Raw genomic sequence first — 14,474 nt, 5'->3', positions numbered from 1 at the left:
CTTTATCAGGAAAAATTTCAGACTTATCTTGCTGTTTTTGTGTTTGTTCGGCGTTCAAGTCGTTGCCTTTTGCGTGTTTGTCTATGGAAGGACCGGTCATACATTCTGCTATGCCGCGTTGACTCACGGGCTTGACCTTTTTACGGCCCCTCATATCTATTTTATGATCGATAATACTAAGTTCTGCACACTACGGAGCAATCTGGCAGCAATGGACGTTTTTGGCTGAAGGAATGAAAATGTACGGATCGGCCTCACTTTGTTCCTTATTTCCAAAGGCCAAAAAGGCCTCTTTATTCCTTAAAAGTAATATATTACTTGAAAAAAAACACTGCCTCCTTCCCCACCCCCACCCCCGACCTTCCCCACATCCAATCCAATTCTGCCACCAACACGAGGAGCGCAGCAGCATTTCATCTGTAGCTCCTGCTACTGCTGTTGCCATTGTTGCTACTGCCTTCCATTTGTACTCTCTGCCCAAATTGCTACTGCAAATCCATCCGTAATCTCCTGCCATCTGCCATATACACACCTTGTGTGTCAGATGTGGAGGGAAGCACGGAGCTGTGGGAGTGGCAGCCTGATGTCATGAACTACGCTCTGGCCCTACATGACCGGCTCATGCGCCTCACCATCGCCACGTGCTGCGGCTATGAGGTACGAAGATCTGCCATCACGGCAGCCCGGCAGCCGGTAGTGTACCGTTGAGGTGGGGGAAATACGGCCGTAATAGCCAGTTCTGCTCACCCACCACCTCAACTTCCACCTTCCACCTCAATGATACGACTTCGGATTACTGGGATGCCACAGAATCGCTGGTGTACACATACCGACCCGTGGGTCACCCAATGGATCGCTTTCACCACTGCTCTTTTGGGTCGTCGCTGCCTATGTGCGGATGCATAAGCAGCCTTACTGAATTTCTAAATAGTGTATCCGCTTCCGCCATACTGACCCATGGGTCACTTTTATTAAAAGTGACTCACAGGACGCTCAACATGTTCTTCGTATCATACCACTGACCCATGGGTTGCCCTCTTCTATGACCCATGGGTCTTTCTGTTGTTTGACCTCTTGGCCCTCTCGCTTAACGCCCTGGTCCAACCCCACCCATTCATCCCCGCATCCCATCCATCCCTTTCAGATCACCACCGAGGGCGACGCCTTCCTGGTCGCCTTCCACGACCCCGTGGATGCGGTTCGTTGGGCGCTGCTACTGCAGTCGGCACTGCTGAAATTGGACTGGCCGCCGCTACTGCTGGAACACCCGCTATGCAGGCCGCGGCCGCTGGTGCCAGTAGCGGCGGCGCCGCCGACGGCGGCGCCGGCAGGAGGCGCCGGCGGTGCCGCAGCTTCCTCCTCTGCTCCGCTGTTGGTGCTGTTCAAGGGATTGTCAGTGCGGATGGGCATCGCGACAGGTGTACCGTCATCTGTACGGGAACACCCTGTGACGCGGCGTATGCAGTACACTGGTGCCGTACTGCGGCTGGCAACGGGCATTGCGGAGCTTGGTTCGGGTGGTCAGATTCTCGTGGAGCCGATGACGTTCAAGGGCATCCACAACAAGATTGAGGAGCTGGACGTTGTGGAGGCCGAGGTGCAGGAGCTGGCGGGTAGGTCGATGCAGGCGGGATGTTGTCGAGGTGGGGCCGCGCGGGTTACGAGCCCCGGGGGTGCAGGAGGCGCAGTACGGGTTTGGTGATCTGAGCCCGGATTGCAAGCTAAGGGATCGAGACCAATGGGACCCCGGGGGCGGTCGGGGGCCCCCGTACCTTGCACCCCTCAGGTCAGGTACCTTGCACCCCTCAGGTCAGGTGCCTTGCGGTGGCGAAAAGAAAAGAACTCCCTAAGGGCCCCCCGTTCGGATGCAATTGTGACGTCGCAGATGTTGTACGACACGATACGACAATAATGGGAGGTGGTGCCATGGCGCACCCACTGGGCGTCTCTTTGAAGCCCTCATTGAATCCATTTCCACCGGAGAGAGGTAGCGACCCGGATGTCGTACGACCAACACCGCCACTGATGCCGCTGCTGCCGCCACCGTCGCCGCCGCCGCCGCCGCAGCAGCAGCAGCAGCAACCGCAGCAGCAGCACCACCACCACCACCATCAACAACAGCAAAGCCAGCAAAGACCGCCTTCATGTGCGCAGCAACCGCACCTGCTGCCGCTGCCGCTGCCGCTGCCCCCTTCACAGCCCCAGCAACATCAATATCAACATCATCATCATCATCACAAGAGTTCCCAGCGGAGCTCCCAAACCACCACCGCCACCACCAACACAAGCGGCGGCGGCGGTGGCAGCGGAGGCGGCGGCGGAGGCAACAACAATACCATCGCGGCGGAGGCGCCGCTATCGCCGTACACGCAGCAAGGAGCCATGCTGTCACCATCGCCGCCGCCGTCGCCGCCACCACTACTTTATCAGCAGCAGCTTCACCACCAGCATGTCGATGTAAAGACTGTGATGACCTCAGGCAGTCTCCCGCGAACTAGCCCTACCAGCCTCGTGATGCCCTCCCAGGCAGGGGTTCAAAACATGACCGGTCACGGGGGGGTGCGAACGACTCCGCAACGCACATCTCCGGACATGCAGAGCGGCTACATAATGCCCGTACCGATGATGATGACCCTTATGCAACAACATCAACAACATCAACAACAACAACAACAACATCAACAACATCAACAAGAACAACAACAGCATCAGCATCAGCATCAGCAACAACAAACGCTGCTAAGTGGACAAGCCGACGCGATATCGCCATTGGCGGCAGCGGCGGCGGCGGCGGCCGCTGCTTCCCAAGGAGGTGGCAGTGGCGGCTCCGCCGCCGCCGCTGCAGCGGCGGCGGGGGTGACTCCGTCACCGCCCCACCATCACCACGGCTACGTCACCGCCGCCAGCAGCCGCCTACGCCGCCTGGCGGACATGGCCATACCAGGTGGTTTGGCGGCGGGTACGACACTGGGGGGGGAGTGCACTGGTGTACTGCCGGCCTGGGCGCCTTCGTGGCACTTCCATAACAATCAGCGGACGCTGCTCCTGATGCGGAATTCGGGAGCCCCCGCAGCCGCCAGCAGTCACAATAACGCTTCGGACTGGAACAACAGCCTGATGGCGTCTCGCTACAGCCTGCTTAGCCACATCCAAACCATGTCGTGCAGCAACGGCTCGCGGTCGGGGCATAATGGCGGCGGTGGAGGCGGCGGTGGCCCGGGGGGCCCAGCGGCGGGGCAGGGCAATGCGGGGCATGGAGGTACGGGGGTTGCCGCGGCGGCTGTAAGGGGAAACGTGGGGGAGCTATTTGCAGAAGTGATGGGGGAGGGGGAGGGGGAGGGGGAGGGGGAGGGGGAGGGGGAGGCGCAATGTTGTTGTCTCCCTTGCCCTCCCCTCCCTAAGTTGCCGTTTAGGTGTTAGCTAGCACATAAAAGCGCATAGGGCCCTTTTGGTGAACATGGCTGGTCAGGGTCGAAAGTACATAAACAGCTGGCACAATGCGGAGCTGTAGCTGTACGACAGTAACTTAGTTCGTGTAGGATGATAAGTAGGACTCCAGCAATACACCGCGCAGGCGGCAGTACGACAAAACGCAGCGCACACAGCATGTGTTTTGCCGTGAGACGGCACAGCAGAGCATATGACCTTTGCCGTACGACAGACAGCACAGTACAGCACGCATGATTTTTACTTGCCTTCCTACCTGTGCATATGTATTATATATCTATGTATGTATGTATATATATGTATATATATAATGTAAATATATTGTATATATGTGTGTGTCTGTACACTCACCCAGTGTACCTATCCAGGTCTCCCCTTACATTCCTCAAAAAACATCTTCATTATTTTTGCTTTTTCATTGCATACATTCGCCCCGAAACCCAACTGTACGGCAGACACTGCGACCCCCTTCTTGAACCTCCAAGGTTCTTCCGGCGCGGCGGTGGTTAGCTCCCAGTCCAGCAGTATGATGCTGCAGCGGTCCACATCACTACACGGCATGGGGATACAGGGGTCCCACCGCAATCTAGCGGAAAACAGCGCCACCTTTGGCGGCACATGGCGGACCGTCGGCGGACGACAGGTGCTGGTCAGCGCGCCGCAGGCGGAGTTTCCGGGGCCAGCAGAGGTGGCGGCGGCGGCGGTGGCAGCGGCGCCAGAGGGGCAGCTACAGCCATCCCGTATGGACTACGAGCCGAGCTTAGGGCTGCAACATGGCATGCCGCCGGGGCTGCGTGGCGAGCGCGCGTCGCCGGCAGCTGGTACGGCAAACGTGGTACGCAGCGGCGGCGCACAACAGACGTCATTGTTGTGCAGTGGCGATACTACTGCGGTATGGCCGCCGTGGTCGGGCATGAGTACACCGGCGCCTCCGCCGGCAGCGGCGGCTGTGGCGGCGGCAGCGGCGGGGTCCACGTCAGCGTCATCAGCGTCAGGGGGAAGCGCTCCGACGCCGCCGGGCCGGGCCCAACTGTCAGCGGATGCCCGACCGCCGCTGACGACTGTGCCGTCCCCGCCACCGCTGCCAGCTGCCGCTGCAGGACGGGGCCCTGGGCCTTTGTGCGAAGGCGTGCACAGGGGTGACGACGATGAAGAAGTCCTTGACGGGGCTCGGCTGTTCCGCGGCGATGACTTAGGCGGCGCCGCTGCCGTGGTCGCGGCGCCTGCTGCCGGGCACGACTATGGCGACAGCGGAGGCGCCGTGGCAGCCGTACCGCGGCTCGGTTCTGCAGACGCCGCCACGGCCGCCGGAGCAGACATAACCAGAGAGGTAGCTGGGGACATACATACAGTTAGACATTTGCAGCACCAAGCAGCGGAGGCGACGGACGTCGCCGCCGCCGCCGCCGCTGCCGTACAGCTCAACACCGGTTCGCAGTCCATGGTCGTCTTCAGCGGCCGCAACGCCGCGCGGGGCTCTGCCGTATCTGCGACGCTAGGCCTGCCACGGCTCATACCTGCCGGCGATAGCACCCATACTACGGAGGAGGAGGAGGAGATGCTTTACGTAATGCTTTTAGAAGGTCACGGAGGCTGGTCCGGGAACGGCCGGTCGGAAGGCATTACGGCGAGCAACGGCGTCAATGCGGATGCGGCTATGAGTGCCGGTGCTGGTACGGCAGGTTTTAGCAGCGGCAGTAGAAGCCTGCAGGTCTACTCGCCGGGAGTTGGCAAGGCTGCCGTACCATCGCCATCGTACAAGTTGTCACCAGCTGGGGAGCTTGGACGGGTTCAGGCTCCGTCGGCGCCGCGGCAGTTGCAGCTACCCGCTGTGGCCACCGCCGCCGTAGCCCCCGGCGGCAGCGGCGGCCGTCATGCAGACGTTGACGGCGCTGCGCCGGTTTCCAGCCCCGGCTATAGTGCAGGGGGTTACTACGCATTGAGGGATGCACCACCGCCGCCGCCGCTTCCTCTTCCCCTTCCGCCGCCGCCAGGTGGGCCGACTCCGCCGCCGCCGCCGCCACAGCAGCAGCTGACGTCGCCGCCGCCACCACTTCTCCACCGTGCAGCAGCATCTGGCCCACCTCTGCCTCCCAATCAAGACAGCGAAATGGCGTCAGTCGGAAGTACGAACGTGGAACGCAATAGCGGTGAAAGTGGCGACAACCAGGCGCTATCCAACAGGCCGTCTAGTTCTTCCGTACTAGCTGCAGCAGATTCTCTGGGCCACGATGACGACGTCTGCGGCAGCAGCGGCAGCGGCGGGAGCGGCGGCGGCGGCGGCGTCCGTAGGCCCTTGCTTCAGGCCGTCGGCGGCTCTATCGCCGCCGGTGCCATTACAACCGCCCTTGGTTTCGGATCCGCGTTTCTGGCTGGTACGCCTACTGTTGGCGGGAACATGAACACGGGCACGTTTGGATCCTGGATCCTGCAGAATCCGGACGCTGCGGTGGCGGCGAGCGGCCGATTGTCTATGGAGCTGCAGCGCTTTACACTGCCGTCGATGGAGACGGTGACGGGATCCCAGGTCGGAATAGAGTCCGTGGCGACGCAGGAGGAAGCCGTTGCAGGGGGGGGTGCAGAGTCCCCCGCTGCGGCGTATGCCAAGGACAACAGCGCCGCCTCCGGCGGCGGCGGCGGCGGTGGCGGCGGTGGCGGCGGTGGCGGATCACATCGTGGCTTGCATTTGTTCTTCCAGAGTGCTCCGCAACAGCGAGTGGCACGTCTCGTCCAGGCGGACTCCCTAGTTGCTTGTGAAGATCCAGGATCGGATCAGAGCCGGAGTGGCGGCGGTGACGGCGGTGATGGCGGCGCCGCGGCGGGATCGGCTATGTCGCCACGGGCTTCTCTTGCCGCCGCCGCCACTGCCGCTGCCACTGCCGCTGCCACTGCTGCCGCCGCCGCCGTCGTTGGCAGACTGCCCATCGAACCCACAACTCTGTTGCACCTTTCCCCTGGCGGCGGCGGCGGCAATCCGCTGCCAGTGATCAGCGCGAGCAGCGAGGATGGCTTTGACGGCGGCAGTGATGGCGGTGGTCGCGGTGGGGACGGCGGCCTGGTTGCACGCCCCAGGGAGGGCGGCGGCGGTGGCGGCGGCGGTGGCGGCGGCGGCCCCCCAACATCGATGCTGTCCCCTATGTCCGTGCCACCGTCAGCTCCTCTTAGCCGAAAGATCCGTGCCGTACAGCGCTCCGCGGCATCCTGGACGGCGGCGGCAATCCACCGACGGAACCCCCTCAAGGACGCTGCAGGGACACAAGGGAAAGCGCAAGTCGGGGCCGCGGCGGTCAACAGGACCAACAGCCTCGGAGGCGGCGGCAGCGACGGCGGCGGCGCCGCTGGGCCTCCAGCGGTGATGGCGGCGTGTGGCCTGGGGCCTGCTGTCGGATCTGCAGGACCGGTCGAGTTTTCCTTCGCATTTTCCAGCACAGGGACGGGGCCGCATCGGCCGAAAGGCATCGGGCCGGCCGCGGCGGCGCCGCCGCCGCCGCAGCCACTGCCGCTGCAGCATTTCACGGCGCCTGGTGGCCGCCTGCGCAACATCTCTAACGGAGGTCGTGCCTCCGTCATGGCGGCTCCATTTGCCGTCGAGTTCGCACCCAGCGGCGACTTCTGGACAGTAGGGGCTAGTACGGCATCGCATCGTCCGACGGTTCACGTGGCGGAGACGATTAGTGCATTGCTGCCGTACGAGGAGTCGCCGCCGCTGCGGCGGCGTAGCCTTTGCAATCCCGGGCATAGCGGAAGCGGTGGTTCGGCAGGAGGAGGTACGGCAACCCAGGAGCGGCACAGGCTGGCGAGTACGTCGACGGCAGTGGATGCAGGGCCGACCCCGTCGTCGGTGGCGGCGACGGCAACGACGACCGCGACGGCGACGGCGGCGGCTGCTCCGGAAGTATCACCGCCGGTCGCCCTCTCCCCAAAATTGCTTGGGGATCAGGCAGCAGTGGGTAGGTGGTGGGGCGCTTATGTGGGGCCCCGTCCTGAAACCCTAGAACTCTAAACCCCTCCCGCTTGTGCCTATCTTCAGCGGATGACACTCCCCACCACCGCGGTCGTACAGGTCTCAACGCTGCACTGGCGGTGCCCATGTCCGCCGCAGCGCTTCACAACAACCTCGCGCCGCCGGCGGGGCAACAGGACCCAGCTTCAACGCAGCCGCTGCCGTTACCGTCCGTACGGTACCGTACAGTACCTCACGCCACCCTTAATTACACCAGCTGCGGTTCCCCTGCCAGCCCCGGTTCTTACGAGGCGCGATCCGCAGAGGAAGGGACCAGCCATGAAGCCGCCGCCACCGCCGCTGGCCGACCCACCGCCGGTACGGCAGGTGCTGGCGTGGCGGCCACGAACTTACGTAGCGGCGGCACGGGCATCTGGGGCCTGCCGCCCTTGCCTCCTTCACATCATGTGCGCCCCGGCGGCGTGGGGTTGGCTCCCCTGGAGCGGTACTCCCTCGCCTCGGAGTGGCTAGCTGCCGCAGCCAGTGGCGGCGGCGGCGGCGGCGGCGGCGGCGGAGGCGGTGAGCGTAACCGGCGGCCCGGCTCTGCAGCCTCCACGCAGTTCCTGTGCCAGGCCGCAGGTACGACAGGGGGAGGTCCGTCAGGGCTTGGACACGGGCTCATACCGATGGCACCAGCGGGACATGGCGCGGCGACGTCGTCGAGCTCGTTGGCTGTACTGCAGTCTCCGTTGGCGGCGGCAGTGGCGGCGGCTGCCGCCGCCAACGGTTCTAACGCGGCGGCGGCCGCCGCCGCCGCTACCTACGTCCCGAGCCATGCGGTACGGCCGGTAGATGATGGTGGCGGCGGCGTGCTACTGCCGTCCATGATGCCAACTGCAGCGGCGTACTACAGTGTATCCGGCGACGAGGGCCTTACGACGCCGTCGAACTGGCAGGGAGATACGGCCTATCAGACTATACCCAGCACCGTTGGTCTTTTAGGTCGGTTGATCACCTTATCATCCAAACGATTAGTACTAGGCGGGTGTCGGGAGGGTGCCCTCATGCCTGCCGTACACAGTATGGAGCGCCGCCGCCGATCCCTGGGCATCCAGGCTTCGCCTTTGGCCTCCGTGTCAGCGCGTTCACTGCTTAAGACTATCTGACTGCCTGCCTGTCTGTCTGTCTGTCTGTCTGTCTGTCTGTCTGTCTGTCTGTCTGTCTGTTGCTTTGCCAGTTGCCTTTTGTCTCGTCATATTTACACACGGGGTGAGGAAAGGGGGCTGAAGGGGGGGCCAGTCTTTCCGTACATTTACTTCAACCCTTTAGCCGCGCTGACCATACATATGTACATACGTGCATACATACACGCAATGCTGCAACCCCGCACTTTACCCCTCACGCATGGGGGGCACTACCGGGTTACATTTCCCGCACCGCCTCCTTCCGCCATGTCGTCATCACCATTGTCACGTTACCAGGTGCGCTGCAGCTGCTTGGCCCGCCCGGGCAAGCGCCGACTATCTCAAATGCCTCAGCCGCCGCCGCCGCCGCAGCAGCAGCAGCAGCAGCAGCTGCCGCCGCTGCTCACACACACAGCACACAATCACCTCTGCACACTCTCCAGCATCAGCACCTCAGCCAGCACTCCCACAAGCTAGCGCTGCTGGGAGGCCCACTTGGCAATCCCAAAGTTCTAGCGCTGCGTGAGATGCTGGGGCGCGAGGGCGGCATCACGTCGCTTGCCAACCACGCCGCAAAGCAGGCAAAAGATTTGGCGGAGGTGCGTGCTGTGCCTTTAGGGTTTTTGTATGTTTCTGTTGTGTTGTTTTGTGTTGTGGGATGGGATGGGATGGGATGGGATGGGATCGAAGAGGGAAGAGTGTTGAGGAGAGAGGTATAGAGTCGCCGTTGAAAAAACTCGATGAGGCAATAATGGTGAGAGGGGGGTTACAGAGCACTGTGGTGATGAGCTCCGCGCAGACGGCAGGCTTGGCGCGACACCCCGTAGGCTCCTCGTCATTAATACAGACAACATTACCATCATTACCATAATGATCATCCATTATTTATGATCATGTCTTTACTTACTCATGTCTTAATCATTATTGTTATTATATTGTGTTGCATTCAAAATTTATTTTTATTTAGTTATTCACTATTTCTCATCCAGCCATCCGGTACTGATTATATTAAGTTGTGTGTTCAAAATCCGTCAGGACGATCCCCTGGAGCGTGAGGATGTGCCGTTCGATCCCGAGTCCCAGCTCGAAGAGCCCATGGCGCGGAAGGCATGTTCCGCCAACAATATCCCCCAATTGGAGGTTGGAGAGCCTAATAGCAATACCAAGACCAAGGAGACTGTCAGCAGGCAGCTCTCAGGAAGCACAATACTTGGATGGGGTGAAATACGTTCGGCGCCGCGGCAGGTGCCGCCCTCGACGTTGCTTTCCAAAGGTGAGGGCTGACGCGGGTGTCTGTAGGCGTGTGCCTGTCGGTCTGTCAGTGAGGAGGGAAAGGGGCGTGTATGCTTGTTTGGTAATTGCAGTAATGTGTAGTAATGTGTAGTAATGTGTAGTAATGTGTAGTAATCTGTAGTAATGTGTAATCATGTATAGTAATGCATAGTAATGTGTAGTAATGTGTAGTAATGTGTAGTAATGTGAAGTAATGTGAAGTAATGTAAAGTAATGTGAAGTAATGTGAAGTAATGTGTAGTAATATGTAGTAATGTGTGGTAATGCGTGACACGAGCAGGGCAAAAGAAACATGGGGAATTTTCAGAAGCATCCCTAGGTGAGGCAAGGCAATGAGCTGACTGACGGACGGACGGACGGACGGTCAGGCAGCGAGGTCGGCATGGGCATGTAAGGTAATGAACGAAAGGTGTCATGAAACATTTTAAGTTGTTGCGTTCAGCTGTGGTGACTGCCGTACCTCGTCCCTGATTGCCAAATGTACCGCGCAGCTCTGCGACCCGACGCAGTGCCTGAGCGGCCTGAATCCGAAGCGGACGCCGCCGGCTCACCCCCAGCACCTCTGCCAGCGGAAACGGCCAGGGCCACGGCCGCAGCGCCGGCGCCGGCACCGTCCATCCGAGCCCACCACCTCCTCCGCTCGACCGCTGCTGCTCCTCGTGTGACTCGGCATAGTAGCCCCAGGGTTCCCCAGCGCCGAAGCCACGAGGCCACGCGGCATGGAAGTCATCTGCTGGAAATTGAGCTTATGACCGAATCCAACAACACAAACTGTGCTCCAACAGATCGTGAAGTAACCAGCAGCGGCGGTACTGCCGCCGGCAGCGGTGGAGGTGCCGCCAGCAGCAGCGGGGGCGCCACCGGTACCACGGCTGGGGGCGGCGGCGGCGGCGGCGGCGGCGGCAGCTTTCTCGGCGTACTCTCGATTCCGCGCCTTACGAACCTGGGTCGGGAAAGCCGAGATGTGGTTAGTGGCGGCGGTGTTGTCAGTAGGCCAGGGGGTTCTGGGGGCTCATCACAACAGTTCAAGCACATGGTTAAGCGGACGAAGAGCAGAAGTGCGCTAATCAGGAGGTGCGTGTGTGTATGTATGTTTGTATGTGTGTATGTGTGTATGTGTTTATGTGTGTATGTGTGTATGTGTGTATGTGTGTATGTGTGTATGTGTGTATGTGTGATCTTTACTCCTCCTTGATTTTGGCTGATGCGCAAAAATGCGAGTTGAGGTGTGTATTAGTTTTAATGAGCCGAGCCGCTCCTTCCCCCCGGCCAACCGAAGTTTGAGGTCCTTGTCGTCCTCCGACTGACCCCCCTTTCCTAACCCCTATCCTCCTGCTTCACTCTTATCCTCCTCGCCTCCTGTAGGTTTTTTTTTTTTTGTGTGTGTGTGTGTGTGTGTGAAGAGTAGTTTGTGTCTGAGCGTATTTGACCCCGTGCCATTATTGCCATTATGTACATGCTGTACATAAATACATGCTTACATACATACATATATGCGTACATACATACTTTAGGCACTACTGGTAGTGCACGCACCAATGCCCCCGGAGGTTCCGGGATCGAGACCTGCCAGGGTGGTGGAAGGTCCCTAGTCGATGGACGGTGGTGCCCTGGGATAAGTTAACCTGTGAGCTGACTAGGTATGGAGTTGCGCCGCCTTCGACCCGGCAGATTCCGTTGGATGCCGGTGGTGGGTGCTGAACCTGAGCGATCCACTGAGAAGTTGACTAGGGTGACCAGATGAGGGTGCCCCGAAATACCGGGGAAGGCAGGGTCTGCCGGGTAGCGGCCGCAGGGTGAAGATATTGGCCCCCTGTCCCACACATTACACATATGTACTCCATGGAGGGAACATTGCTTTCGTTCCATTATCTTCGTCTTCTTCGTCTTCTTCGTATCTTACCTTGCATTCCTTTTCTTAGCTTTCCTGCCCTTCTCTTCTCTTCACGCTTCTGTCCTCCTCGATCTTTTCGTACCGTCCGCAGCTTGGCACATAGGCAGAGCAGCTCGCACCGCCAGGTGCTGCACCCGGGTAGCCTCAAGGCCTCATCAATAACGGATCTGGACGATGGGGCCCGAGCGCAGGACGACAGCAGCAACAGCAGCCCTCCACGGACATTCAGCTACCCAAGGTACTCAATGACGCACAAGCGCGAGGAAGAGGACGGGCCCGGGGGCGGCCGCGGCAGCCGCAGTCACGCAGCACACGGCGGTCACGGGCACAGCCACGGCAGCGGCGGCGTCATTGGCCTTGGGGCCGCCGCCGCCGCGGCGGCTGGGTACCATCCGCTGGTCGTTATTGATATGGGTGTGCACAGCTTGGCGGTACCGGCTTTGGACATGATGTACGGCAATTTGTACGACGGAGTGCAGGTACGGGAGGAAAACTATAGTAGTTTCCATTTCTGGTGTTCCGATCGCGGTACAGTGTTACTCTCTTTTTTCTCCACTTGTCTGCCCCCGCTTTTCCTACCTACCTTAAACCGTCATATACATAAGCATATGCTGACATACATACGCACATCTTCACTCACTCACTCGTCTGCAGGTGATCCAGCTGCTTCCCGCACACCTCAAGCACCGAGCCGCCTACCACCCGCCACTCAAGTCACAGGCGCAGCTGGCGCCAGGGTTCTTTGATGCACCAGGCGCAGCGCAGGTAATGAGAGGGAGCGAGGGTGGCGAGGTGAAAGGCAGCAGCACGGGTGGCCGGGTAGCCGAGTTGCTGCAGCACGGGTGGAGGTTGGCGAAGTGGGCGAGTAGCTGTGCGGGCTGGTTGGTTCGGATGCGAAAAAGGCCCATGGGTGATAACAGCGGCTGTTGACTTCATTAATCTTCCTCCCTCGCACCAAGACACATATTATAATGGTTACGACAGCTGGGACAAATCGCGCGACGAGCTGAACCCCAAACCCGAAGAACCCATACAAGCTGTATGTATGTCGCGCAATGTTTCTAAAACCCCGTGGAAAGTCAAAATTTTAGCGTGCAGTAAGTGCCCCATCGTGGCCCATTTCTGTATGATATCATGGTCCCTCTTGCTGCGGCTGCTGCTGCGGCTGCTGCTGCTGCTGCTGCTGGTGTCCCGCAGGCTCTCCTTCCGTGCCCTCCCTCCCAGCCGCCCTCCTTCCCGAGGCTGTCGCTCATGTTCATACAGCCCGCCGGCTACTCCGCAGTCGCCAACGCCAACCTCGAGGTCGCAGAGCGCAGCGGTGCTGTATTTTGCGCCGCTGTACGGGAATTGCTGCAGATGTACGGCGTGTACGAGTGCCAGGAGTACGAATGCACGTTCATGGTAGCGTGCAACGGTCCACGAATTGCGGCGGAGACCGGGCTGGCGCTGCAAGAGTGGCTGCTGCTGGTGCGTGCGTATATATGTATGTGTGATGCCGAGAGTGATAATTTGTGCAAGGTTTGGAGGGAGGGTAACGCCTAAATTGCCAACACCACCCACACTGCAAGAACGCAGAGTGAGCACAGAATGGCCAGATGACGGACACAAGTAGCATTCGGACTTGGTGTGTGGGTGTGTGGCTGGTTGCTCATCCGCTAAAGCACTGAAGGGGTATTTATCTTCTCCATTCCCACCTCCCGGGTTTCCCCAGCTTCCGTTTGCCTTCCATGTAACGCCCACGTAACACCCACGTAACGCCCACACAGCACCCATGTAACGCCCACGTAACCCCTACGTAACGCCCACGTAACACCCACGTAACGCCCACACAGCACCCATGTAACGCCCACGTAACCCCTACGTAACGCCCACGTAACACCCACGTAACGCCCACACAGCACCCATGTAACGCCCACGTAACCCCTACGTAACGCCCACGTAACCCTTACGTAACGCCTAGGTAACGCCCATGTAACGCCCCCTTTCTGGCCGCAGGCTGATTGGCCATCTGACCTCCTCGATGAGTTCGAGTCGGGTCGTGTTGTTCTGGGCCCCAGTGGCCGGGCCCTCTTAAGGTGGGATTGGCTGGAGAAAAGCTGTGTTTCGGAGCCACGGTTTGTCCGCGTCTCAATGTGCCACTGTGTGTGGGATTTGGCGGGGTGGGGTTCTCTTGTCTGTGGGGTTCTCTTGTCTCACATCACACCACGTCACATCACCCCCCCTTCTGACCTCTCAAAACCCCCAACCCACATCCCACATCCCACATCCCACACCCCACATCCCACCCACCCGCACATCCCTGCCTCCCTCCCTCCCCCCCTCCCCAGGGGCTTCCGTGCCAAGGTGGGTATCTTCACGGGCGTCCCCTTATCCGTGGTTCCTCACGCCACCACGGGACGTGCAGACTACTTCGGCGCCATAGTCAACCGGGCAGCAAGACTGATGGCGGGGGCCAAGGCAGGACAGGTGGGGGCGGGGGGGAGAGAGAGTGTGTGTGTATGTGTGTGTGTGATGCTGTACAGCTATTGATCCTTCACTTTGATCTTCTGCAACCTCCGGAACGTGGACTCGATTATTTTGTTTTGTTTGGCTGACAAATCGAATCCCAGATCCTCGTGGACAAAAACGCCGGACTGGAGATCCTCAGGGAGTGGCGTCAGATGGCGGCAGTTGCGGCGGCTGCGGTCCACAGGGGGATCCTCAGAGTCGACCG

At 60.0% G+C, this 14,474-nt stretch overlaps 1 protein-coding gene across 1 annotated transcript in view; it reads left to right on the top strand.

Moving 5' to 3' along the window:
* Positions 1-14,474, top strand: part of VOLCADRAFT_99000 (uncharacterized protein) — a gene marked incomplete at both ends in the record, with an annotated part of 22,120 nt that overhangs the window by 6,289 nt on the left and 1,357 nt on the right. The window contains 16 exons of the mRNA XM_002957822.1: positions 545-657; positions 1,145-1,643; positions 2,200-2,299; positions 2,910-3,259; positions 3,933-5,247; positions 5,740-7,397; positions 7,511-7,768; positions 8,030-8,392; positions 8,872-9,173; positions 9,610-9,847; positions 10,359-10,941; positions 11,853-12,240; positions 12,416-12,526; positions 12,986-13,228; positions 13,757-13,836; positions 14,089-14,227. Coding sequence (XP_002957868.1) covers positions 545-657; positions 1,145-1,643; positions 2,200-2,299; positions 2,910-3,259; positions 3,933-5,247; positions 5,740-7,397; positions 7,511-7,768; positions 8,030-8,392; positions 8,872-9,173; positions 9,610-9,847; positions 10,359-10,941; positions 11,853-12,240; positions 12,416-12,526; positions 12,986-13,228; positions 13,757-13,836; positions 14,089-14,227 — 6,740 coding nt within the window. The remainder of the gene's footprint in view (positions 1-544; positions 658-1,144; positions 1,644-2,199; positions 2,300-2,909; positions 3,260-3,932; positions 5,248-5,739; positions 7,398-7,510; positions 7,769-8,029; positions 8,393-8,871; positions 9,174-9,609; positions 9,848-10,358; positions 10,942-11,852; positions 12,241-12,415; positions 12,527-12,985; positions 13,229-13,756; positions 13,837-14,088; positions 14,228-14,474) is intronic.

This window comes from Volvox carteri (assembly GCF_000143455.1).
Source record: "Volvox carteri f. nagariensis unplaced genomic scaffold VOLCAscaffold_80, whole genome shotgun sequence".
Lineage (NCBI taxonomy): Eukaryota > Viridiplantae > Chlorophyta > Chlorophyceae > Chlamydomonadales > Volvocaceae > Volvox > Volvox carteri.
This window is presented reverse-complemented; position numbering and strand designations above follow the sequence as displayed.